The 24,355-nt window shown below is 38.0% G+C and overlaps 1 protein-coding gene and 1 long non-coding RNA gene across 8 annotated transcripts; both read left to right on the forward strand.

Moving 5' to 3' along the window:
- Positions 1-13,238: 13,238 nt before the first annotated feature.
- Positions 13,239-15,757, forward strand: LOC147524117 (putative disease resistance protein RGA1). Its single transcript, XM_086573680.1, has 7 exons — positions 13,239-13,494; positions 13,612-13,853; positions 13,941-14,097; positions 14,684-14,951; positions 15,040-15,396; positions 15,478-15,537; positions 15,619-15,757. The coding sequence occupies exons 1-7, from the start codon at positions 13,239-13,241 to the stop codon at positions 15,755-15,757; spliced, it is 1,479 nt and encodes a 492-aa protein (XP_086429806.1).
- Positions 15,758-16,672: 915 nt separating this feature from the next.
- Positions 16,673-23,696, forward strand: LOC147524118 (uncharacterized). Of its 7 annotated transcripts, none has more exons than XR_015218596.1 (11): positions 16,673-16,910; positions 17,192-17,302; positions 17,841-17,942; positions 18,054-19,226; positions 19,331-19,576; positions 19,750-19,924; positions 20,081-20,151; positions 20,301-20,581; positions 20,678-20,889; positions 20,962-21,907; positions 22,023-23,696. It is a non-coding gene; the product is annotated as an uncharacterized LOC147524118 (long non-coding RNA). The 7 variants fall into 7 exon arrangements; XR_015218601.1 differs by lacking the exon at positions 22,023-23,696 and having other exon boundaries at positions 18,054-18,569; positions 19,034-19,226; positions 20,962-21,973; XR_015218603.1 differs by lacking the exon at positions 22,023-23,696 and having other exon boundaries at positions 18,054-18,569; positions 19,048-19,226; positions 20,962-21,973.
- The last annotated feature ends 659 nt before the right edge of the window (positions 23,697-24,355 follow it).

Consider the following 24,355-nt stretch of genomic DNA (forward strand, 5'->3'; position numbering starts at 1 on the left):
TTCATTCTCAAGAGTCAAGACCTTTGCGTGTGTTGGAACGAGCCACACCTACACCTAAAGCCCAATACTAATAAGTGGTGTGGGCCTCCTCATGTTTTACCGAAGACTACTTCTTTATACAAGATTATGTATGTATAACTGTATAATGCATTTATGCATCTTAAGATTTTCTTCTTTGACCACCGGAAGTTTTTCTGTATTGAATTCTTGGAGAGTGGAGACATGTCTAGGAGATATAGTCAATAATACTGTTGCTGAATAATTGATGAAAGGAAAGCAGTTTGCAACTACGCATGCGGACTCAAGTCATTTCACCTAGATAGTAAGAGCATTCCTAATGCAAGTCACTATGAGGAAAAATTGAGAGTTTTTATATTTGAATCCCAAAAAACTCTTGCCCAATGTAAGGGTGACAAAGTTGGTGACTTGTAACTAAGTGACAACGAGGGTAGCACTTGCTATTGAGATTTTCACTGAGTTGTGAGCTCCGGACTGAATGTTTTATTCCATCCGATGAGTTTTTTCAATTTTTACATTCAGACGGAATCAAACATCCGGTCCGAGATTCAAAGTCACCTCTGCATTGGGCACTCTCACCTTGCTTTTCACCAAAGCGATAGCAAAGAGGGTAAATTGAGCCTACGTGGAGGTAAAAAAACACTTACTTGCATTGGGAATGGTCTAAGACAATTATTAGTGCCACAAAAAATAGGAAAAGAATCAAGAAGGAAAAAGAAGGCTTGATTATTCGAACATAATAAAAGGTTTGTGGAAAAAGAGGCTTCCGAGTGGATGCCCATCCATGTGGTTTTGACTTTTGAGTACATGGTCACCTTTCTCTTTAAAGAACTAGCTTTGTTGTGTTGTTATCTTCTTTCTTCCTATCAGGTGTCATCGTTTAAGTCTTCTGAACCCAACCAACTGCCATTTTCTAAGCACAAGAAATGGCTGATACAGCTCTTCAAGTTGTTGTCTCTCTCTTTCTTGGAGTAGTCTACGAAACATTAAGCTCTCTGATTCGCAGGGAGTTTGGTCTAGTGTCGGGTGTCAACAAGGACTTGGAGAAACTTTCTGAAATATTGGACACTATTCGACTAGTCCTTGAAGATGCCGAGGCGATCCAAGTTAGGGACAAGACGACTAGGGACTGGCTAAGACAGCTCAATGACGCTGCTTATGATGCCGACGACGTCTTGGATGAGTGTGCATACGAATCTCTAATGATAGAGTTGAATGTTGGTGATAGAAGTTGCAATGATAAAGTTAGTGTAGTGGGCAAATATCGTGCCTGGAGATATTATAACTGATATTTCAAAACTCGAGACATTGGCATAAGGGTCAATGTCTCAGTATATTTCGTAGTTGTTTTCAAACATTTGCAGGTATTGAGCGGGAAAGAGGAGGAAGACAAGGGACACGTATCAAAGATTGACTGGATCAAAACCAAATCAGGATACTATATAAAGACTGGAAGAGAGAAGGGATTCTTGAGTTCATTGTCAGAAAAATCATTAGAAGAGAGAGAGAGAGAGAGAGAGAGAGAGAGAGAGAGAGATTGTAAATTTCTATCGCCAATCAATAAAACTTTGATTCAATTCATCTTCTTCATTCTTCATTCATTTCTGTTCATTGATAAGGTTGTGTGGTCTTAGAACAATTGAGAAAAGGTGTTCTTAGACATCACATTGGCGTCGTCTGTGCATCAAGAACAAGAAAATTTGAAGTTTTCTTCTTCTTCAATATAGAATCCATAGTTTTGTTTTGCGTTTGAGTAACAGAAGAGTGAAGGTAGTTGAGTAATACAGTGAGCCTTGAATCATAATGGCTCCAAGGAAGAAAACAAACAGCAAACGAGTGGATAATGATAATCAATCACAAACAAGAAATATAAGAGCTTCTGTGAGTCGGCGATACCAGGAGGAGAACATGGAAGGTAACACTTCAATTCAAGAAATTTTGAAAAGGTTGAGGGAAGTGGAACAGCAAAATGTGATCTTTCAAAAGGAGAACTAAGAGATGAAGAAGGGAAGTCTGAGTGTGGTTGTCAAGGATATCCAAGGAGACGAGGAAGAGGAGTGTAGTTCAAAATTAGGTAGTAATTTTACGGGAAAAGCATCAGAAAGACATGAAAGAACTACAGAAGCTTCGCCAATACTTGAAATGCCAATACCACAACCCATCACCAAAGAGATGATACAATAAATGATGCAGAACCAGCTTCTTGAAAAGACTTCTGCTTCGATAAGGAAACTGGCAGACGATGTTAGTAGAAATCCGATACATCATAGCGTTGAGATGATGCCCGTTCCACCAAAGTTCAAACTTCTGAAGTACACCCAATATGATGGGACGTCAGATCTGATGGACCATCTATTCGGATATCAACATCAGTTTTCGATATACAAAGGTACAACTTATCTGGATTCATTATTATGTAAATTTTTCTCTTCAAGCCTGAAGGGGAAGGCGTTGAAGTGGTTCTGTTCTCAACCGGAAGGGTCGATATTATGCTATCGGGAGATTGAAGAGAAGTTTTTGTCCAATTATGGTCATCAGCGAGTAAAACCAAAACAGGTGTCAGTCTTGTTCCAACTTAAGCAAGGGAAGAAGGAATCTTTAAAAACTTTCTTATTGCGGTTCAAGGTAGAGGCACAGCTAGTGGAGCATTTGGATCAATCGGAAATGACAACAGTAATGGCGTTTCAGACAGGACTTATTCCAGATTTTGACAAGCAAAAATATATGCTTCAAAGGAGATCAAAACTCTGAAAGAATTGTATGATAAAACTCAAAAAGATGTGCAAGTTGAGGAGGGAATTATGGCAGCATCGAATCAGTCAGTATTACAGATTTCAAAATCAAGTAAGTCTGCTAAAGAGGATAATTACAATAATTCTGATAAGAGGAAGACGGTAGATTCTTATGCAAAGGTGGAGAACTAACCATCACAGAAAAAGAGATTTGAAAGATCGCTGAAAGAAGAGTTAGATCCCAGCAATTATATCGCCATTAATACAACAGTGGAGGATATCTTAAGGAGGGTGGGGAAAGAACCATATTTCCAGCATCCGATTCACAAGCTCAGAGAAATAGCAGATAAACTTGTATACAATTTCCATAAGGTGAAGAATCATGAAACAAATAAGTGTTTACAACTGCTCAGAGAAGTGGACAGATTAATGCGAGATGGGAAGCTTCACGAGTTCAGAGCGGATGCTCGGCCAGAAGTAACAGCTATGGTGAATGATAAGCCTTTAGGAGTGATCAATATGATTTACAAAGGAGTTATCCCACAGAAAAAGATTATAAGGGATAAAATCCAAAAGATATCGACAGTAAGGGAGGTGCTAGAGGTGAACATAGAGCCGATACCAATGAACCCCTCATTAGTAATGGCAAGCATACCTGGAGCTATTATGTTTGTTCCTGATGATTTGTCAAAGGTGATGTTACCTCATGATAATGCATTGTTAATTACATTAAGGATATCTGGCTATGATGTGCAGAAAGTATTGGCGGATTGTGGAAGTTCGGTCAATATTTTGTTTTGGAAAGCATATACAGGTATCGAATTTGATGAGTCGCATCTAAAAGAACCACAGTTTAATTTGTTTGGCTTGAATGGAACTTCAACCAGACCAGCTGGAGAAATAAAATTGCCAGTAAGGGCAGGTCCACAGATAATAATGACTAACTTTATAGTCATCAAGCATCACTCGGATCATAATGCTATTTTAGGAAGAAAATGGATACATGCTATGAGAGCGGTTCCCAGTATTTTTTATCAGGTTATCAGATTTTCGACTACTTTTGGACCACATGAGATACGAGGTGATCAGTCAAAATATGATAAGTGCAATTTTGTTACTGTGAAAGGTTTGATGAAAGGGAAAAAATAGATACTGGGGGATTCTCAGAAGACACCAAATAGCAATTAGCAGAGGATTTATCTCTAAAGTCCGATACCACGAAGCTTCAGCAGGATTTTAGATTTACGCCAGAGCTGAAAACAGAGATGGAAGTAGTTCTAAGCAAAACAATGGAGGAGGTACAAAAAGTCAATATCGGTCAGAATAATGAAAGTTGTTTTACTTTTATTGGAACAGAGCTGAGTACGAGGGTCAGACAAGATTTGGTAGATTTCTTAACAATAAATAAAGATGTATTCGCTTGGTCGATGACATATCTCCCGGGTATTGACCCTCTTATATGTTCTCATAAGTTGAATATGCAAGAAGGAGCAGTTCCTGTGCATCAGAAGCATAGGAAGGTTCGGCCGATATACGCAAATGCGGTGCAAAATGAAATAAAAAAGATATTAGAATGTGGAATCATTAAGGAAATCGATAACTCATAATGGGCTGCAAATATTGTTGTTGTCCCAAAAAAGAATGGCAAGGCTAGGATCTGTGTGGATTTCACCAATGTTAACACAGAGTGCCCGAAAGATTATTATCCGATGCCCAGGATTGATGAATTGGTTGATCGAACAGCGGGTTTTGAGTTGCTGAGTTTTTGCGATGGGCATTCAGGATATTTTCAAGTTGTCATGGTAGTTTTAGATCAGTTAAAAATAGTGTTCGTTGTGGAAGGAGGTCTTTACTGTTTTGTTCGAATGTCATTTGGTCTAAAAAATGCTGGAGCAACGTATCAGTGGTTAGTTGAGAAAATGTTTAAGCATTTGATTAAACAGATTGTGGAAGTCTACATCGATGATATGGTAATCAAATTGAAAAAAGTAGAAGATCATGTTAAGGACCTCGATGCAGTGTTTCGGGTATTCAAACAATTTAATATGAAGCTCAACCCAGAGATATGTACTTTTGGGGTCAGTTCAGGAAAATTTCTGAGGTATATAGTCACAAAAAGAGGTATAGATGTGAATCCAGACCAAATTCGAGCTATTCAGCAGATGCCTTCTCCGAGTACTAGGAAACAGATACAAAAGCTAACAGAAAGAATTGCAACTTTAAATTGTTCATATCAAGAACTTCTGACCGATGCAAACTTTTATTCAAGTTGCTGAAGAAGAATACAAAGTTCATATGGGAGGAAGAATGTGAAAAGACTTTCTCAGATTTAAAGAAGTATCTCCAAGAAGTGCCAACTTTGATAAAGCCGGAGGAAGGTGATATTTTATTTTTATATTTAGCAGTATCAGATTTTGCTATTAGCTCGGTATTAGTAAAAGTGGAAAATGGGGCTGAGCGACCTGTTTATTTTCAATCCAAAACCATGTTGGACGCTGAAACTCGATATTCGATGTTAGAAAAATATGCATTAGCCCTTCTTTATTCTACTCAAAGGTTGAAACCTTATTTTCAAGCCCATTCAGTCATTGTCATGGAAAATCTTCTGTTAAAGCGTACTTTAGCCAAAACAGCCAAATCAGGAAGAATGGCGAAGTGGTCAGTACTTATTAATGAATTTGGAGTTGAGTATCGGAATAGGGTTTCAAAAAAGAGCCAAGTATTAGCGGATTTTTTAGCAGATTTTCCTGCTGAAGATGAAAATTGGGATATTGAAGAAGATAGTGGTTTATAGTTGAAAAAACCTGATGATGTGATGGATGAGGATGATCCATGGGTTGGCACAAATGGATGGAGACTTTTTGTCGATGGGTCATTAGGTCAAAAGGGATATGGTATCGGAGCGGTTCTGATAACGCCAGACAATTAGAGATTGGAATCAGCAATTACGTTAGGGTTCCATGCATCCAATAACGAAGTAGAATATGAGGCGTTGATTACAGGATTGGAAATGGCTACATCGTTAAATGTCAAAGAATTATCTGTATTCAGTGATTCTCAGCTAGTGGTAAGCCAAATCAATGGAGGATATTTAGCTAAATGCGACAATATGATTGATTATTTGAACTTCGTTAGAAAGAAGCTTCAGAATTTCAGCAGAATCAAATTTCAGCACCTTGATCGAGGAGAAACTCGATTTGCAGACGCTTTGGCATATGTCGCTGCTATGCTGGAAAATACAGAGGGACGTATGTTGCAAGTGGGTAATCAGCAGAATCCAAGTATCGATATGAAGCATCCTGAGATTAGCTGGGGGCGCCATGGTTGAGCAGTTATATTTTATTTTTATCTAAAGGGGGGTTACCCACGGATAAAAATGAGGCTAGAAGAGTAAAATCTTGAGCTGAAAGATATCTACTGATAGAGGATGACTTATATTGGAAAAATCCTAGGGGACACATTTAAAATGAATATCGGCGGCCGATGCTAATCAAATCATTGCAGAGATGCATGAAGGGGAGTGCGGAAATCATTCAGCAGGGAGATCTTTGGCTAACAAGATAACAAGACAAGGATATTTCTGGCCACAAATGCGAAGGGATTGTCTTCGATATGCAAAGAAATGCATTCAGTGTCAGAAACATGGTCATGCAATTCATGTTCTAGCAAAGGAATTGCACTGTGTGTCGAACCCATGGCCGTTTGCTTTGTGGGGGATGGACATTGTTGGACCTCTAATACCTGGGAAAGGCAAGAAAAGGTTCATGCTTGTTGTGACTGATTACTTTACTAAATGGGTAGAGGCTATAGCTTTGCAACATATCAGGGAGCAGGATATTATCGGTTTTTTGTTTGAAAGAGTGGTATGTCGATATGGTTTACCATATGCAATCATATCAGATAATGGTCCTCAATTCATTGGAAGCAAGGTGAGAGATTTCCTAGAATCATGTAAGATCAAACACTTCACATCGGCACCTTATTATGCTCAAGGGTATGGGCAAGTTGAAGCAAAAAATAAGACTATTATGGATAATATCAAAAAGAAGTTAGAGGATAAGAAAGGCTTATGGGTCGATGAGTTAAATAGTGTGCTATGGGCATACATAACAACTCCGAAAGTAGGTACAAGAGAGTCGCCATTTACTCTGGCCTATGGGATGGAAGCAGTAACTCCAGCTGAGATGGTAGTATCTACATCCAGAACATTGCTTGTGGAAAAAAGGTTGAATGAACAAGGGATGCATGCAAAGATCTTAAACTTAGAGGAAAAACGGGAGCAAGCAAGAATTCAGCTTGATTGTTACCACAGACAGCTAAGGAAAGCATTCAATAAGAAAGTCAGAGGAAGAAGTTTCCAAGAAGGCGACTTAGTATTGAAAGAAGTCACTCAAGCGACAAAAAGAAAAGGGAGCTGGAAAGTTATCAGCAAACTGGGAGGGGCCTTATATTGTATATAAGGTTGGAATAAACGGAGCATATTATTTGAAGAATGCTAATGGCGATTTACTACCAAAATCTCAGAATGTCAATAATCTGAAGGTATTTTATCAATAATGTATTTTTTCAATTTTATCGAAGTAATGAGCTATGTAGCAAGAGTATTCATTTTAATAAAAAAAAATTTGATTCATAATGAAATGATGTTATAATATTATGTATGAAAGTCCTGGTATCGACAGAAATGTTGGCATCAGGCATATTGTCAAATGTTCTGGTATCAAAAACAATGGCAGATACCAAGCACATAAAGTCCTGGTATCAACAGAAATATTGGCATCAGGCATATTGTCAAAAATCCTAGTATCATAAACAATGGCAGATACCAGGCACATAAAGTCCTGATATCGATAGAAATGTTGGCATCAGGCATATTGTCAAAAGTCCTGGTATCAGAAAAAATGGCAGATACCAGGCACATAAAGTCATGGTATTGACATAAATGTTGGTATCAGGCATATTGCCAAAAGTCCAGGTATCGATAGACGTGTTCATATCAGGCACATCGTCAAAAGCCCTATCACCAACAGACGTATTGTTTTCAGGCACATAAAGTCGTGATATCAGCAGAAATGTTGGTATTAGGCATATTGTCAAAAGTCCTGGTATCAAAAATAATAGCCGATACTAGGCACATAAAGTCCTGATATCAGCAAAAATGTTGGTATTAGGCATATTGTCAAAAGTCCTGGTATCAAAAATAATGGCCGATACTCGACACATAAAGTCTTGATATCAACAGAAATGGTAGTATTAGGCATACTGTCAAATTTCCTAGTATCAAAAAACAATGGCCGATACCAGGCACATAAAGTCCTGATATCAGCAGAAATGGTGGTATTAGGCATATTGTCAAAAGTCCTGGTATAAAAAACAATGGCCGATACCAGGCACATAAAGTCCTGATATCAACAGAGATATTGGTATTAGGCATATTATCAAAAGTCTTGGTATCAAAAACTATGGCCGATACCAGGCACATTAAATGATTCATATCAACAGCAAGGATGTGGCATTAGATATCATTTTAATGATAAAGGTGCGTGGTTAAATTTTTATTTTTTATTTTGCAATAGTTGCTACGTTTATACTTATCAGAATGTTTCAAAGTTAAAGATGAATGTCACAAGTATAAATTATGGTGCAAAAGCTTCCTGGATATAAGTATTAAAAGATCATTTTCTAGTGATACAAGTCTAAGTATCGCCGGTACTCTCTTTTTGGTTGAGGGTATCAAAAATTTAATTTTCTGGTGATACGTACCAGTCTAAATATCGCCGATACTCTCTTTTTGGTTGAGGGTATCGAAAATTTCATTTTCTGGTGATACAAGTCTAGGTATCGCCAATACTCTCTTTTTGGTTGAGGGTATCGAAAATTTCATTTTCTAGTTATGCAAGTCTAAGTATCGCCGGTACTCTCTTTTTGGTTGAAGATATCTAAAATTTTATTTTCTGGTGATACAAGTCTAGGTATAGCCGATACTCTCTTTTTGGTTGAGGGTATCAAAATTTCATTTTCTAGTGATACAAGTCTAAGTATCGCCGATACTCTCTTTTTTGGTTGAGGGTATCGAAAATTTCATTTTCTAGTGATACAAGTCTAGGTATCGCCGATACTCTCTTTTTTGTTAAGGGTATCGAAAATTTCATTTTCTGGTGATACAAATCTAAGTATCGCCGATACTCTCTTTTTGGTTGAGGGTATCAAAAATTTTATTTTCTGGTGATACAAGTTTAGGTATCGCCGACACTCTCTTTTTGGTTGAGGGTATCGAAAATTTCATTTTCTGGTGATACAAGTCTAGGTATCGCCGATACTCTCTTTTTGGTTGAGGGTATCGAAAATTTCATTTTCTGGTGATACAAGTCTAGGTATCGCCGATACTCTCTTTTTGGTTGAGGGTATCGAAAATTTCATTTTCTAGTGATACAAGTCTAGGTATCGCCGATACTCTCTTTTTGGTTGAAGGTATCGAAAATTTCATTTTCTACTGATACAAATCTAAGTATCGCAGATACTCTCTTTTTGGTTGAAGATATCAAAATTTTCATTTTTTGGTGATACAAGTCTAGGTATCGCCGATACTCTCTTTTTTGTTGAGGCTATTGAAAATTTCATTTTCTAGTGATATAAGTATAAAAGATTATTTTTTCTAATTATGTTAAGTTAAGTATAGATGATACTCTAATTTGGGATGAGGATATCGAAAATTTTGAATTTTTTGTTTACAGTACATACATATGGGTGGTATATTGCAAAAATGGTATAGATTCAAGTTCCATAGGCATCAAAGGATATTACAAGCAAAAATATTACAAAAACGGTTGTGCAGAGGGAATTTTGGCATGGATAAAAGAAAATAGTAGCAATATTGTAGAGTATTACACAAATGGTACATAAATCAAACAGGAGGGGTATTAAGTAGATAATCTATGTCGCTGAACTCAGTAGTAATACGAGGGGTGGTATCAGCAGCAATACAAGAGGTTGTTGTAGTTGCGGCATCAGGAGTAGATGGAGTTGTAGTTGGAAGTTCCTCTATAGGAGCATTATCGGCAGTAAGCCCATGTTCTACAAGAACAACAGGAGGAACATATGGTCTGAAGGCTTCCAACCGATTAGCGAGAATGTTTAAAGATGCAACAATATCGTTAAATTCATTATCTGCAGCTTCTTAAGCTTCTTTATACTTTGCTTCTGTGATAGCAAAGTCTTCGGTAACTTTCTTCAGAATCTCCGTATGTGCTGCAATCTTTTGTTGTAAAGTCTGTTCAGCAGTCTCGGCATTCCGTTTCAAATCGCTTGTCAATTGGCTGTTCACTCGTTTCAAGCGAGTCATTTCTTGGTTCAGTTTATCATTCTCCAACCGTTGAGCCGCAACTGTTTTCTTAAAGCGACCAATATCATGGTCTTGCTAATAGTGAGAGTCAAACTGGGCAAGACAAGCTACTTTAGCCTAGAAAGATAACGAAAATCGATAAGCCAATAAAAATTGGAGATGAAACACCGTATACCTGATTAAGGAAGAAAAATGTAAATACCTTTTCTATGAAATCACAAAAGGTTGTTAAGCGCTTTGCAGGAGTTACGGCACGCATAGCAATCTTATCTTTTGGAAGAACGCAGTTGGAAGACAGGGTCACACCTAAGTCTTCAGGAGGATTATCGGCCAACAGTGAGGCGTTAAGGGAATATAGGTTACATCACATAGATGAAATACAGGCTTGAAGAGTTCACTGGTATCGGAAGAAGGAATAGATTCGAGTGTTTGTCTTTCAGCAAGCCCACTCTCCCCCAAAGTTTTTCATTTCTTGGAACTAGATTGAGTATGGGTATCTTGCGACGAAGCACGAGATACGTCTTTAGGAGGAGCAGAATGCTTGTCTTTAGAAGAAGTCTGAATGTCTGAGGGTGGGGTAGGATGCTTATCCTGTAGAGCTTTAGCCAATGTAGTGTCAGCAGCTTTCTGTTTTCCTTTATCAGGAAATTGGCGACTAACACTGGTTCGCTGACAATCGAGGTGCCATATCTGTATACAATAAACGATGCTGGTCAAATATATTTTGTAACAGCAGATATTCATAAAAATCAAGAACTTCTTTTTTAATTTGAGGAAAAAGATTAGGAGTCATGGTAAGATTGTTATCTAAGTAATCAAAGAAACTTTGGGGAAGACTAGGAGGTAGTTCATGCAAAGCAAAAGAGGACACAAGAAAAGAAGGATCGTCTAAAGGATTTGTTAAAGGAGATTGAGGGGGAATTGGCGACTGACCCATTTTTTGAAGAGCCCGAATCTGAAGAACATTAAAAGGAGCTTGGTAATATTTGATGTTAGGGAGAGCAACAGTACGACGGGGATTCCCTTTTTTATCAGCCCTAGTTCTGACATCGATTTCTTCATCGGTTCCTTCTAAAAGTTTGAGCACTCTGTCTGAGTTCCCATGAGCTTTTTCAAAATGAGGGAGAAGTACTGAAAAGATACAGAAAGTTTGGGGTCAGAGTGGGATTCCGATATATATAAATATCGAAATTGTATTAGAAGGAGGATATACCTGAAGAATTGAAGACTTGATGTTTCAGAGGGGGTTTCGCTGGAGTATCAACACTTTCCCAGTCACCCAAAACGATGATAAGGTACTTGGTCCATTCTTTGTTGCTTTTTCGGTTTTTGCGGATGATACCCTTGATGTTTGAACAGTTGTGTTTTTTGGGGTAAAAATATCTAGGAAATTTTTCACTGAATTTATAGTGCCTAAGGATATTGGATAGTCTGATTCTATCGGCTTTGTACTTTATTCTAGGGAGAGGTGGTTATTGTAATAATTACAGATAAGCATTAACCTCCAGAAATTTCCCATACCCTGGCCAGGGGAAATATTCAGATGGTTTAGCATTTCACTGTCGAAATTGGTCAGAGGAAATCTCAATCCAGCGGCAAGTTGGCCAATAGTAACAATTATCGCTCGTCTGGTACCACTTTGACATTTGGTCAAGGTCCGAGTACCAGCATAGTGTTGCAGATAAATGGATGTGGGAATTTGATAAGCAATCTGAACTAATGCTAGATTAGGTCTTTTGATGAAGAAAGGGTTGAGTCCATGTTTCCATTGACTTGTATCTTCAACAGTTTCGCGCTCAGATTCTGAGGCAGTGGTTTCAAAATGATGACAAGGAATCCCTTCTACAACATAAGACAAATCCCAAGAAGTTTGGGGTCGATATGGTCTCGAAGAATTAGAGGCAATATTATGGCTACGAAGTCTATCATCAGAATGGGTCTCTTCACTATTAATGCTATCATTAGATAGGGTATCTTCACTCGCCATTGGAAGGACTATAAACAAAGATGGGAGGACAAAGGTATTCTTAGTATTGTCAATTTAATATATATAGCATATTATCAATGGTACAATTTTTATTATCGGAAATTGCCATATAAAGGTTGCCATATCGGAAATTTCGATATACGTTTTTAACAAGTTGATATATCCGATGGGCAAAATAGTACAAAAAGAAATATCTAAACAAATCATCTTAAGACAGTAAAGATGTAAACTTTGAAACATTATCAAACATACTAGAAGTGCTATCTACAGTAGTATAAACACAAAAGTAGACAAGCTTATGGTATTCAAAATTCCATAAGACTTTAAAACCCTAGAGATAATTATACTATCATATTTTATTTCTTATAAACTAATTATGGTAAGGGATAGTCTAGCAAAACTAACAAGATGCAAGAGATTACAAGCATACCTGCAAGAGTGAGATTTCTTTCTAAGAATTCGAGGGCAAGAAAGCAACACAATAGAAACGAAGCAAGGAAAATCGCGTTCTGGAGGGGATGTAGCGTATGGGAGAAGCTTGAAGTTGTGGAAAAGATAAACGATTTGTTTTAAATTTTTGTCTAACAATATGGACCGGGTCGATATTTGGGCCCAAACTGATATAACTGCTTCTCGAAAAATTGAAATTTTTGAGCAAAATTTCAAATTTTCGAGAGGGGGCGATGTAGTGGGCAAATATCGTTCCTGGAGATATTATAACTGATATTTCAAAACTCGAGACATTGGCATAAGGGTCAATGTCTCGGTATATTTCGTAGTTGTTTCCAAACATTTGTAGGTATTGAGCGGGAAAGAGGAGGAAGACAAAGGACACGTGTCAAAGATTGACTGGGTCAAAATCAAATCAGGATACTATATAAAGACTGGAAGAGCAAAAGAAGGGATTCATGAGTTCATTGTCAGAAAAATCATTAGAAATAGGAGAGAGAGAGAGAGAGAGAGAGAGAGAGATTGTAAATTTCTATCGCCAATCAATAAAACTATGATTCAATTCATCTTCTTCATTCTTCATTCATTTCTGTTCATTGATAAGGTTGTGTGATCTTAGAACATTTGAGAAAATGTGTTCTTAGACATCACAATTAGTGCCTCTATTTCAGCTTGTTTTGATCTTAAACAAATTATTTTTCATTGTAAAATGGGGAATAAAATTAAAAAGATCATAGAAAGATTTGATGTTATTGCTGATAAAAGATCCAAGTTCCATTTAAGCCCTGGGGATAGAGGTGTGGGAGTTGAGGAGTCGAGTCATCCAATCCAAGAAACAAGCTCCACGCTAAATGAACCAATAGTTTATGGAAGAGACGACGAAAAAGAGAATATTGTGGAGATATTGCTAAACAACTTGAGTAATCAAAACAGTCTTTCCATTTGTCCGATACTTGGAACTGGTGGTATATGAAAGACTACACTTGCTCAATTTGTCTATAAAGATGAAAGGGTAGTAAACCATTTCGGCACCAGAATTTGGGTGTGTGTTTCTGATTATTTTTGTGTCAGACGGATTACAGAGGTGATCATAGAGTCTTTAACGAACAAACCCTGTGATCTCAAGCATCTAGATCCTATTGAAAACCACCTCAGAGAATTGTTGAAAGGGAAGAAATTTCTCCTCGTGCTGGATGATGTCTGGAGTGAGGATGTAGAGAATTGGAACAAAGTGAAATGCCTACTAGCATGCGGGGAGAAAGGAAGTTCGATTATTGTGACCACTCGACTCCAGCCTGTAGTAGAATCTCTTAGTCACCAAAGAGTAATAACAGATTCTATCACATGTACAATCAACCCAACAATACCTCTAAATTCTCTTTTTGAAATTTTTTGTTTGTCTCTGTTCAAGCAACACACATTTGGTGCAGGAAATGAGGAGAATCCAGATCTAGTAGAAGTCGGCAAGGAGATTGTGCACAAGTGTGATGGTGTGCCTCTTGCTATGAAGGCACTGGGAGGTTTGTTACGCTTTGAAAGAGAGGCAATGTGGAAAGTTGTTAGAGACAGTGAGTTATGTGACTTGGGAAAACACGGAGAAAAAACCATATTCCCTACCTTGAAAGTAAGTTATAACCATTTGTCTTCACATTTGAAGTAGGGGTGCAAACGGATAGGTTCGGATTCGGATATGACTGCATCCGAATTCGAATCCGAAAATTTATACCGATATCTGAATCCGAATCCAAAGAATATTAAAAAATTTATTCGAATCCGATTTCGGATATCGGATAATATCCGATCCGAAAATTAATATTAGTTGAAATTTTATTTTCTTTGAATAATTCATTTTACCACTATAAAAACTATTATAAATATATATATTTGTCATTTATTATTATTATTTCGTTATTATAGTTTTATATTATTAGTTTATGATTTTATATAATATTTTATACAATAATAAATAAATAAATAAATTATATATAATAACTATTAATTTTTTAAATCAGATCGGATATTTTCAGATGCGGATATGGCAATATCCGAATCCGTATCCGAATTCGTATCGGATTCGAATATTTGGATATCCACTTGCACCCCTAATTTGAATTTTGAAGTAATGCTTTGCCTATTGCTCCATATTTCCAAAAGATTACGAGATAGAGAGAGAAGAGCTTATTTGCTTATGGATAGCAAACAACTTTATTCAAACTTGTGGAAGGATGGAGCTGGAAGAAAGTGGTGATCAAATTTTCAATGAATTATTGCGACGGTCCTTCTTCCAAGACATTCAGGAAAATGAGTATGGTACTATAAAAGTGTGTAAGATGCATGACCTCATGCATGATCTGGCTTCCCTTGTCATGAAGAATGAACGACATGTATCACTGGGATGGGAGTTACAAACCACTCGGCGCACGTTTTTTCGCTTTCGCAGAAAATTCAGCGTCTAACCCATCGTCATCCAACTTTCAACAATTTAAACGCCTATGAGTGTTGAATCTAAGTGGTCATGTTAAAACTCTGCCAGCTTCAATAGGCCATATGAAACACCTGAGGTACCTCAACCTTTCTGGTACTCGTATTAGATCATTACCCAAATCCTTGAGTTGCCTACGAAACTTGCAAAGCTTAGATCTAAGTAGAAACAATGTACTTACTTATTTGCCTGTCTCAATAGGCAACTTGGAACGATTGAGACACCTCAACCTTTCTTACACTCGTATTGCGACTTTACCTGAATCCCTTGCTCGCCTTCAAAATTTGCGCGTGTTAGATTTACATCAAAATGTCGAATTCTCAACTCTGCCAAATTACAGTTGGCAACTTGGAACAATTGAGGCATCTTTACCTTTCTGGCACTTGTATCTCATCCTTACCAGAAACCATTGGAAGCCTAAAAAATTTGTGCAATTTAAGTTTAAGTGACTGTCGCAAACTTACAGCATTGCCACTCTCAATGGGCAACTTGGAACATTTGAGGGATCTAAACCTTTCTGGCACTTGTATCTCATCCTTATCAAAAACCATCCGAAGCCTAAAAGACTTGTGCAGTTTAACTGTTTAAGTTTAAGTCAAACTTACAGCATGGCCACTCTCAATGGGCAACTTGGAACATTTGAGGGATCTAAACCTTTCTGGCACTTGTATCTCATCATTACCAGAAAGCATCGGAAGCCTAAAAGACTTGTGCAGTTTAAGTTTAAGTTTAAGTCACTGTCCTGAAAGCATCGGAAGCCTAAAAGACTTGTGCAGTCTAAGTTTAAGTCACTGTCTCAAACTTGGAACATTGCCACTCTCAATAGGCAACTTGGGAAGTCTTAGGTTACTTGACCTTTACAAAACTTCCATCTAACAATTGCTTCCATCTAACAATTGCCTGAATCTATTTGCCATCTGAAAAGACTACAGAAACTGAATCCAAATTGAAATATGTTCAGTCACATACCAGTGGGGATTGGCCAACAACTGACTTGTCTCCTACATTGAGTTTGGTGGAAAACCTCCCTCATCAAATTCGTTGCGCCAAGAACTGAAAAGTTTTTCCAACGGAATTATTTACAAACTGAGAAATTCTTTTCAAAGGGTTCTCTGCAATTTCATTTGTGTATCCGTAACTGCCAAGAACTGAAAAGTCTACCTGTGGAATTAGAAAATCTTACAGCACTAACATACCTGTCGATTGAGTCGTGTGGAGCGTTGGATTCTTTTCCAAAGGGGTTACAAAAGCTCGTCTCTCTCCTTCATTTGTGTATCTTTCAATTAAAGAAGTTTAGATGTAATCAGCCCCATGACAATTTTATTCATGCTATCTATTTTAAACACCCAAACAAAAAATATATATTATATTTGAGGAGAAGATGGATTATCCCTAAATAAATTTGTTTAAAATATCCTTTCACAAATATATTTTAACGGTTTATTTCGCATTTATTTTAAGAATATATATATGTAATTCTATTTTTAACAAAGTTGGAAAAATGATATTTTGAAGCAGCGGTGGGGTTCTTGAGTTTCTTAAGAAAGCACCTCGTTTCCCTTTACAGAGCTTAAAAACAAAAACAAGTTTTGAGCCTCTGAATGCTTAAAACTTAAGTTTAAGAGGCTCTCTGAATTCAAAAAAAACAAACAACCCCTAAGTTGACATCTTTGCCGGAGGGACTACAGCATGTCACTACACTCAAAAGGCTACGCATTGTGGATTGCAAAAACCTTAAAGTTTTACCAGAATGGATGCAAAACCTATCCGCACTTGGAAGATTTGAAATCGGAAGCTGTCATCCTGAGCTGCATGAGAGCTGTGAAAAGGACAAGGGACGGGACTGGCACAAGATTTCCCACATTCCATATTTCGACAACTGCCCCCAATGATCCCCTGGTGAGTGAGACTGCAGCAAACTTCATTTCAGGGTTTTAATCTCTTTCCTCTACAATGATTTGATCACGAGAATGTATGTTACAAGTTTACATACACAAGGAATCCATTATTTTGAAAACTTAATAGTTGACAATTTCAATATTTTCCTCCTTTCTCAACTTCATTTCATACAGTTAAGGTTTGAAGTCGATAACAGGCAATCTTAACAGCAAACTTGCAAGTTCCATACTTCAATAATACGCTTAACATAGACTCCACACTTTTTTTTCATGTTTTTGTAGGAAAAGAGGAGCCTAGAGAGGGTGTTATGGTGGTGAAAACACTGAATTGGTTACTCATTGACTCAAGGTTTCCCAACTGTCCATAACTCTTCACCTCGTATTGCTTTCTTGGTGAGTGAGACTGAATTAACTAGTTTTATGCTATCTTCTCCTACTTCGTGTATCTTTGCACTTTCTATCACATTATTTGAATGTATTTAAATTGAGTAAACTTGCATGTTCACATAACGACCTGGATGACTAGTTTATGTAAATTATCTTTTCATCACAGGGTTTTGGTATCTATTTGTTTTTTGGCTGTGAACCAAATCTTTCTTAGTTTCTATGTTCAGATCATGAAAGAGGATGGTAGCATACTTTCGGTTTCTCTAACTCTTTTCACTGCTCTTGAGTCTTGCATCTTCTTTTTGGTTTCCACTATCAAATTCTTCACTACCAATTATAACTATATACACAACTTACTTCAGTATTTCTCCCTTCTCAACCTACTTATCTTATAGATAGTGTCCTAGTTTGAACTCATCAACATTTAACAGAGGATAATGAGCAATCTTTATGAAAGCAACAAAAATGCAAGCCCCATACTTGTTGTACAAAGTAGTTCAACAATTTTGCACTGATTTTATATATTTGTCTCTTATTAATTCAGGTTGTAGATAGATGATTCTCCTATTCATTTTTGGAATCTCCCCAAGTCTCTTTGTTTTCCTTCAGTCTGATCCTAACAAGTGAGAAGATATGCTACCATTGAGTAAGTTATCATTAGAGCTGAGGTATATGTGCAACTTCCAATAACCTTGACTCTGCCCTATGTAATTTTGTCCTTTTTTTGTTACAAACTTTCTCTCTTATTGCTTCCTAGGCTCAAGTCGGAAATAACAACAGAAGGGGAAAGAGGTTCTCATGAATGCATTAAACATGCAAGAATCGAAAAGTCTACCCATGAAAATAGAAAATCTCACAGCACTAACATTGCAACGGACAAAGCGTGGGGGAGTGTTGTAATCCCTTCCAGAGGGATTACAAAAAGCTCACCTCTCTCGTGGATTTGACAATCATGGGATTACTGAAGGAAAAATCTCTGCCACATTTAACAGCCATCAAGACATCATAAATTCATAACTCAAAGACTGTCCGGAGTTGGAGATACCAGCGGTGTAGTTTAGCTTGGGGTTTTGCATACACTTGTAAGGCTAGAATTTTAGGATTGCGAGAACCTGACAGTTTTACTAGAATGATTGCAAAACCTATCTGCCGCTTCAAACTTTTGAAGTCAGTGTTTGTCATTCTGAAATCTGAACTGCATAGGCAATAATGCAAGTAGGACTCCCAGACTGGGTGAATATATAACACTTCTGATTGATCCGCTGGTGACTTGGTGAGTAAGATTGAATCAACTATTCTCTGGTATCTTCTACTTCCAATTTTTCTTCTTCCTCCTAAGTAGTAGATATTTACACTGACCCAAATGAGGTAGACTGACACTGATATTGTTTAATTCTTTTCACTATGAAATCCATATACAACAAAAATCACCATTATACTCAAATATTCAGCATTTATCTGATGTAAATGATGTGGCAGACCTGTCCAAGTTCAAGCCCAAGTCTTATTTTATTGTTATTATTATTTTTATTATGTTGGTCCACTTGTCATTGGTATATTGGTTTGCTTTGTTGTCAAGCAAACCCTAGGTTATAAATAAAGGCTTGTAATAGATTAGAAGGTTGGTTGTTTTTGGATTAATGAAAAGGTGTTAAAGCTTAAGGTTTTATCCCTGTTTCTCCTAATTGTAATTTAGTGTTCTATCTATGCTAATGATGTTGGATCAATTGATCAAAGATTCTGCCGATTAGATCACATCATTATCTGCCTCATCACCAAGACGGCACTTCCAACAAAGCTGGAAAGAGGAATTTCAGTGAAAGCAACAAACATGCGAGTTCCATATTCTGATTTATACCATTTCACTTGAAACTAAATATTGGTTCATAGTTTAGGGGAACAAGGAGCAGTTCGATTCGGAATAAATGAGGTAAATTCATTAGCATCTATTTATGTATATTTGTTTAGCTGTATGGTTGAAATGTTGAATCAAGATTGCAAGTTCTGTAACATACTCATGCATTGTTTCTGCAGATACTCAATTCCGATGGTTTGCCAATTTTCTGAAGGAGTAGGTTTCACTAACCAAGGCCGCCAACTCGACATTGTTGGATGAGTTGCCTAAATGGATCATCAACTCTTGAACTGTTAGAATTGTCAAAAAACGAAATTGCTCCATATTATATGTGAATTGTGACCTCGAGAGTTCCTCGACGGCATAGTGACAGTTTTCATTTATCAGATGCGAGTACAAAATGCGGTCCTCACCTTCACATTAAGGTTCGTTCCAGGCGAGCAAGATGGTTTTAAGCAATTAGATAATTAAATAATGAATGTTTACAAAGATATTCACCTCAGACAGATACCGCCCATTTAAATGACATACGTTTTTGTATATCTGTATGAGATGAATCAACATTGGCAACTTCTGTAACTCACTGACATTGTTTCAGGTTGAGCAAGATGGTTTTGTAGAAAAAGTATGATCAGACAGGTTAACTTTTCCCAAGTAATACTTTCAAGCCCATGAATGTACGAGGTACAAGAATTTTACTCATAGACTGAAGGAAAAAGACTGGCACGGGATTTCAAAGAGTTGATAATTCTTTTTCTCATATTGATTCCCTGGTGAGTGAGACTAAATCAACTGTACTCTGCTACTTCGCATATCTTTTCATTTTGTCTCATGTTATCTGCATTTTCTTAAATGGGTAAACCTAAATGTGCTCATAAAACAACTTGGATGACTGTACTGGTCTTAATTGGTTTCTCTTTTCATGACAGGTTCTGTATATCTCTCCATCTCTGGGTCTGATACAACTCTTTCTTAGTTTCTCTGTTTTCATCATGAGAAGGTATGCATTGTCACGTTTCCATGATATTTATCAAAAAAACGGACTTCAAAAAATTCCCTAGGAACTCTTCTTTTTCTGCTCAATAAGTTACTATCCGAATTATTTGTACATAAAATGCTAATATGTAACTTTTTTCTAACTCTTCAAAGGAAAAGTCTGTAGGTGTTTAATTATGAGATGCCAGAGAAAATGGCACCTGAAGCCAAACCAGTATCTATCTAATCTTGCGATCATGGAGTTGTCGTCTATGGATTCTACCAAATATTCCTTACTTGATGCTTCCTCGCGCATGCTGCACAATGTTTTTACTTTGAAGTGGGATCTCTTCTGTGATATCTCAGGGCCTTACAAGTTTGATTGATTGAGAGACAGCGCGGACATGATTGATCCAGCTGGGAAAGGCCACCATTTGGAAAAGAAGTTTGTTCGGGTAGTCTTATCTCATCTATTTTCTTCTCCTAACCAACACTGGAAATCGTAAACACTAACTGGGTTGTATTATCCACTTACTATGTTGGTGCTGCAGATAGCCGATAACTGTTGTCTCATGTTGGAAACAAGGAAGAAACTTGTGAAGTTGACATCTCGTTGATTCACAACTTCGTCAACGTGCTCCCTTTACTTATTCAGATTGAAGAATAAAGAATTGTTCGATCCAAGAATCATCAAGGAAAGAAGAAGTAACACCCCTCCGATACCCAAGCAGTCTGAAGGGTTACAGGGAAGAACCTGTTATGGGTAAGCCTCGTCTTTTGGACTCCTTGGGTTTTGTGTACTCAATTGACCTTCTTCTTTTCTTCTCGTATATAGGTCGGCCTCTCTTTCACTACTGGCAAGCTTTTCTGGAATCTTGAGGTCTGGAGTGAGACTCCGGCTTTTGGACTCAGGAGATATTGGATCTCAAGAACAAAGTGCAGAGAAAGGAGAGTGAGTTAACGGGCACTGGCTTGGCGAGGTTTGAACTCCGTGAGGTCAAGGGTGCCTATGAGGAGAGCTGGGGGTAAAGTCGGCCGTTTAGAGGTGGTAGTGGTACTCAGGACTTGGGAGAACCAACTAAAGCTTATAAAACAAGGTCAATAATATTGATGCCTTGAGGAATTAGTTCATGGAGGCGAGGAATGTCAGGATAAACGAGTGGGGGAACCTCACCCATGAGAAGGACTGGTTGAAGAAGGAGAGGGACGGTTTTGAGGTTGACGGCATCAGTTTGAGGGAGGAGGTGTCGTCCTTGAAGTTCAAACTCCATGAAGCCGAGGACCTGCACAAGGCAGCTTAGGTGCAGGTGAGCAGCCAGGAGACCAAACTTTAGGATTCCAACGTCGTGATTGAAGGCCTACTCCTGACCCAAGGAACATGACGGTTGAGGTGAATCTCCTGCGGGCCAGCTGGGTTCCGCCTCTATTTCAGCTGTCGCTCCTGCCCCTTGACAAGAACCATCCGCCACTTTAGCCGGCTGTAAGGCTTTCAATGCGAGGGTTGTCCGTTAGTCAAGGAGAATGGTTTTGAGAATTTAGTCCGCACCATCCTCCAAATTTATGTGCTTTCCAAGACGAACTACAGAGAAGTACACAGCTCCTTTCCAAGATGGACCACAGAAAAGTACACAGCCCTATTGCCCTCCTAATGCTGAAGGACTTGCATAGGATTTTGGGCTGGTGTATTTCTTCAGGACCTTTGTATCTGTTAGGGTTAAGTGTGAAGACTTAGCCCTTGCAATGTGCTAACGCTTAATCCAACACTTCTCAAATCTTATAAGGCATGCATTACTTATGCTATTTTATACTTTTTTTTTTCAGAAATTATTGTTAGTTGTTAACTCAAACTATGATCTGTCCCAAACTCCCAATGATGTTGTCTTAACATACATGCAGGCAAGCTATTCATACTAAGATCATGCAATGAGGATACACTGAGTTTGGTAGCCTCCCTCATCTTCATTTGCTTGAAATTTGCGGAAATTCATTAGATGCTTTTCTAATGCAATTGCTGCGAAACCTTACTTCTGTACGTACTTTGGTGATCAAGGACTGCGAAGAACTGATAAGTCTACCTGTGGGAATAAAATGTCTCACAGCACTAACGTGGCTGTACAACAAGCGTTGTGGATAGTTGGATTCTCTTCCAGAGGGATTAGAACAGCTCAGAGCGGTAACATAGCTAATGATTGAGGGATTACCGATGCTAACATCTCTGCCCCAGTCCCTGCCACATTTAACAGCCCTCCAGAGTCAAGACATTAGAACTCAAAGACTGTCCAGAGTCGGAAATATCAGCCGCGCAATTTCAGCCTCTCATTTCCCTAACAGAGCACGTTTTTAAGAGTTATGACTTATGTTGGGTGTACTCTCACCCAAGCCCAATATTGACCCCATCTATGGATGGTGTGGGGTTCTAACTCAAAAAGCCTCCCAGGGCTGAGAGTTTACTTTATTAATTGTGGTTTAGCTTCAAATCACAGTTCGGTCCACACACCCAATAACTTAAGTGTCACAGTTTGCCTGGCAAGGGCACATCTTTACCATCAATCACATTGATGAATGTGATGACTTAATCCTTAGCGTGTGGCTGATTTTTTTAGAAGACTACCTACGGGAACTCTCCTACGCAAGGGCAGACTGCCTAAACTAGTTGCCGCTCATGTGACAAAATTATAGTTCCTTTCACATATGCATTAACTGATATTTATTCCGGTGGCACCTTTTGAAAGATTTGATTCTTCATTTAGCAAAAAGTGTTAATGACAACATAATTTTGGTTCTGATAGATATTGAAACGGTTGGATTCCCTTTTTGTTCAACACAGAATAGAGTACATGGTCTATAAAGTGCACTGTACATAATCTCGCCTACAACTAAATCCCATTAGTCTTCAACCTTCAGAAGACATATATGGTAGTAAACATGCATGTATTCTATCTGTCAATGCCTCTTTCTTTCAACCTCGCTGTTATTACATTTGGTGGTTGCAGAGCAAAATGGCTTCAGCATTAGGATCATTCAGTGATTCACCGGATTATCCAGGTAATCTCACCCTTTAACAAAGACTTGAGAGGCTTTACAACCAAACAAATGATTATGTTAGTCATATCGCTTCAGTCTTTGAACGTAGCTCGACTAATCGATCGGAGACTATAGAGCCAAAATGGATTAGTCCACCAGTGACCGTTAAGAACCCCTACTTCATCGCTATTGTAGGCCTCGGTACCTTCGAGCAACCCCAAATACACTACAAGAATACTTACTTGATGCTAGACACCGGGTAGCGATCTTATATGGACTCAATGTGAAAATTGTAGAGATTGCTTCCCTCAAAGTGATCCGCTATACCCTTATACCACTTCAAAATCTTTCCAAAATCTCCCTTGCAACAGACACCCGTTGTGTTCTCCAGGAAAATGTTTGGGTGACAAACGCACGTATGAGGAAATTTATGCTGGCAGCTCCGTATCAGAAGGTCTTGGTGGTGAAAGATTCACATCTATCTATCTATATCTATCTATCTATATATATATATAAAAGCTCCCACCTTACCTCTCTCCTCACCATATCACTCTATTTTTCAAACCGTGCATTCTCATACACTCCTAAAAAAAAGGCAACTTTATAAATTAGTTTGACCTCCCTAGATTTGCTACTTTCTCCTTCTTTTATTCTTTATTTATTTGGTTCTCCTAATCTCTTTTAAAACGAATCCTAATAAAATAAAAGTCCTAAAAACTACTAAACCAAATTCTTAAAATACTATACAAGGATGAAGAGATCAAAGTTTGCCAGAAGAAATCACCATCCGTTGTTTGCTATGTTCTTTCACTACTTTTGCTTCATTATATCGAGGCAAACAGGTTCATGCATATGTTCTTAAGATCAAAGTCCGGTCCTTTCTCCTTCAGACTCAGGACTAAAGTCATTTCAATCAAGGCTCCTGCAAGTGCATCCTCCCTTCTCTTGGAGAAATGCATCGATGGTCCCGGTGAGGTCCAGTGGCTCCATCTCTCCCTAGCTTTGGAACCTGGATTTCATGTTATATTTAATTGAACCATCGCCAGCTGGGAGATCTATAGTATGGCGATTCACTAGCGCTTTGGGTAGGAAGGAAGGTCGGTAAACCACGAAAGAGATCGCCTTCAATTCCCACCTCCTTCGCATCTTTGTCCGATCGAATGCATTCTCACCGCCAGTCCCATGCTTCCATACTTCAATTATTA

The sequence above is a fragment of the Coptis chinensis genome, chromosome 1 (genome assembly GCF_015680905.1).
Source record: "Coptis chinensis isolate HL-2020 chromosome 1, ASM1568090v1, whole genome shotgun sequence".
In the NCBI taxonomy this organism is placed as follows: domain Eukaryota; kingdom Viridiplantae; phylum Streptophyta; class Magnoliopsida; order Ranunculales; family Ranunculaceae; genus Coptis; species Coptis chinensis.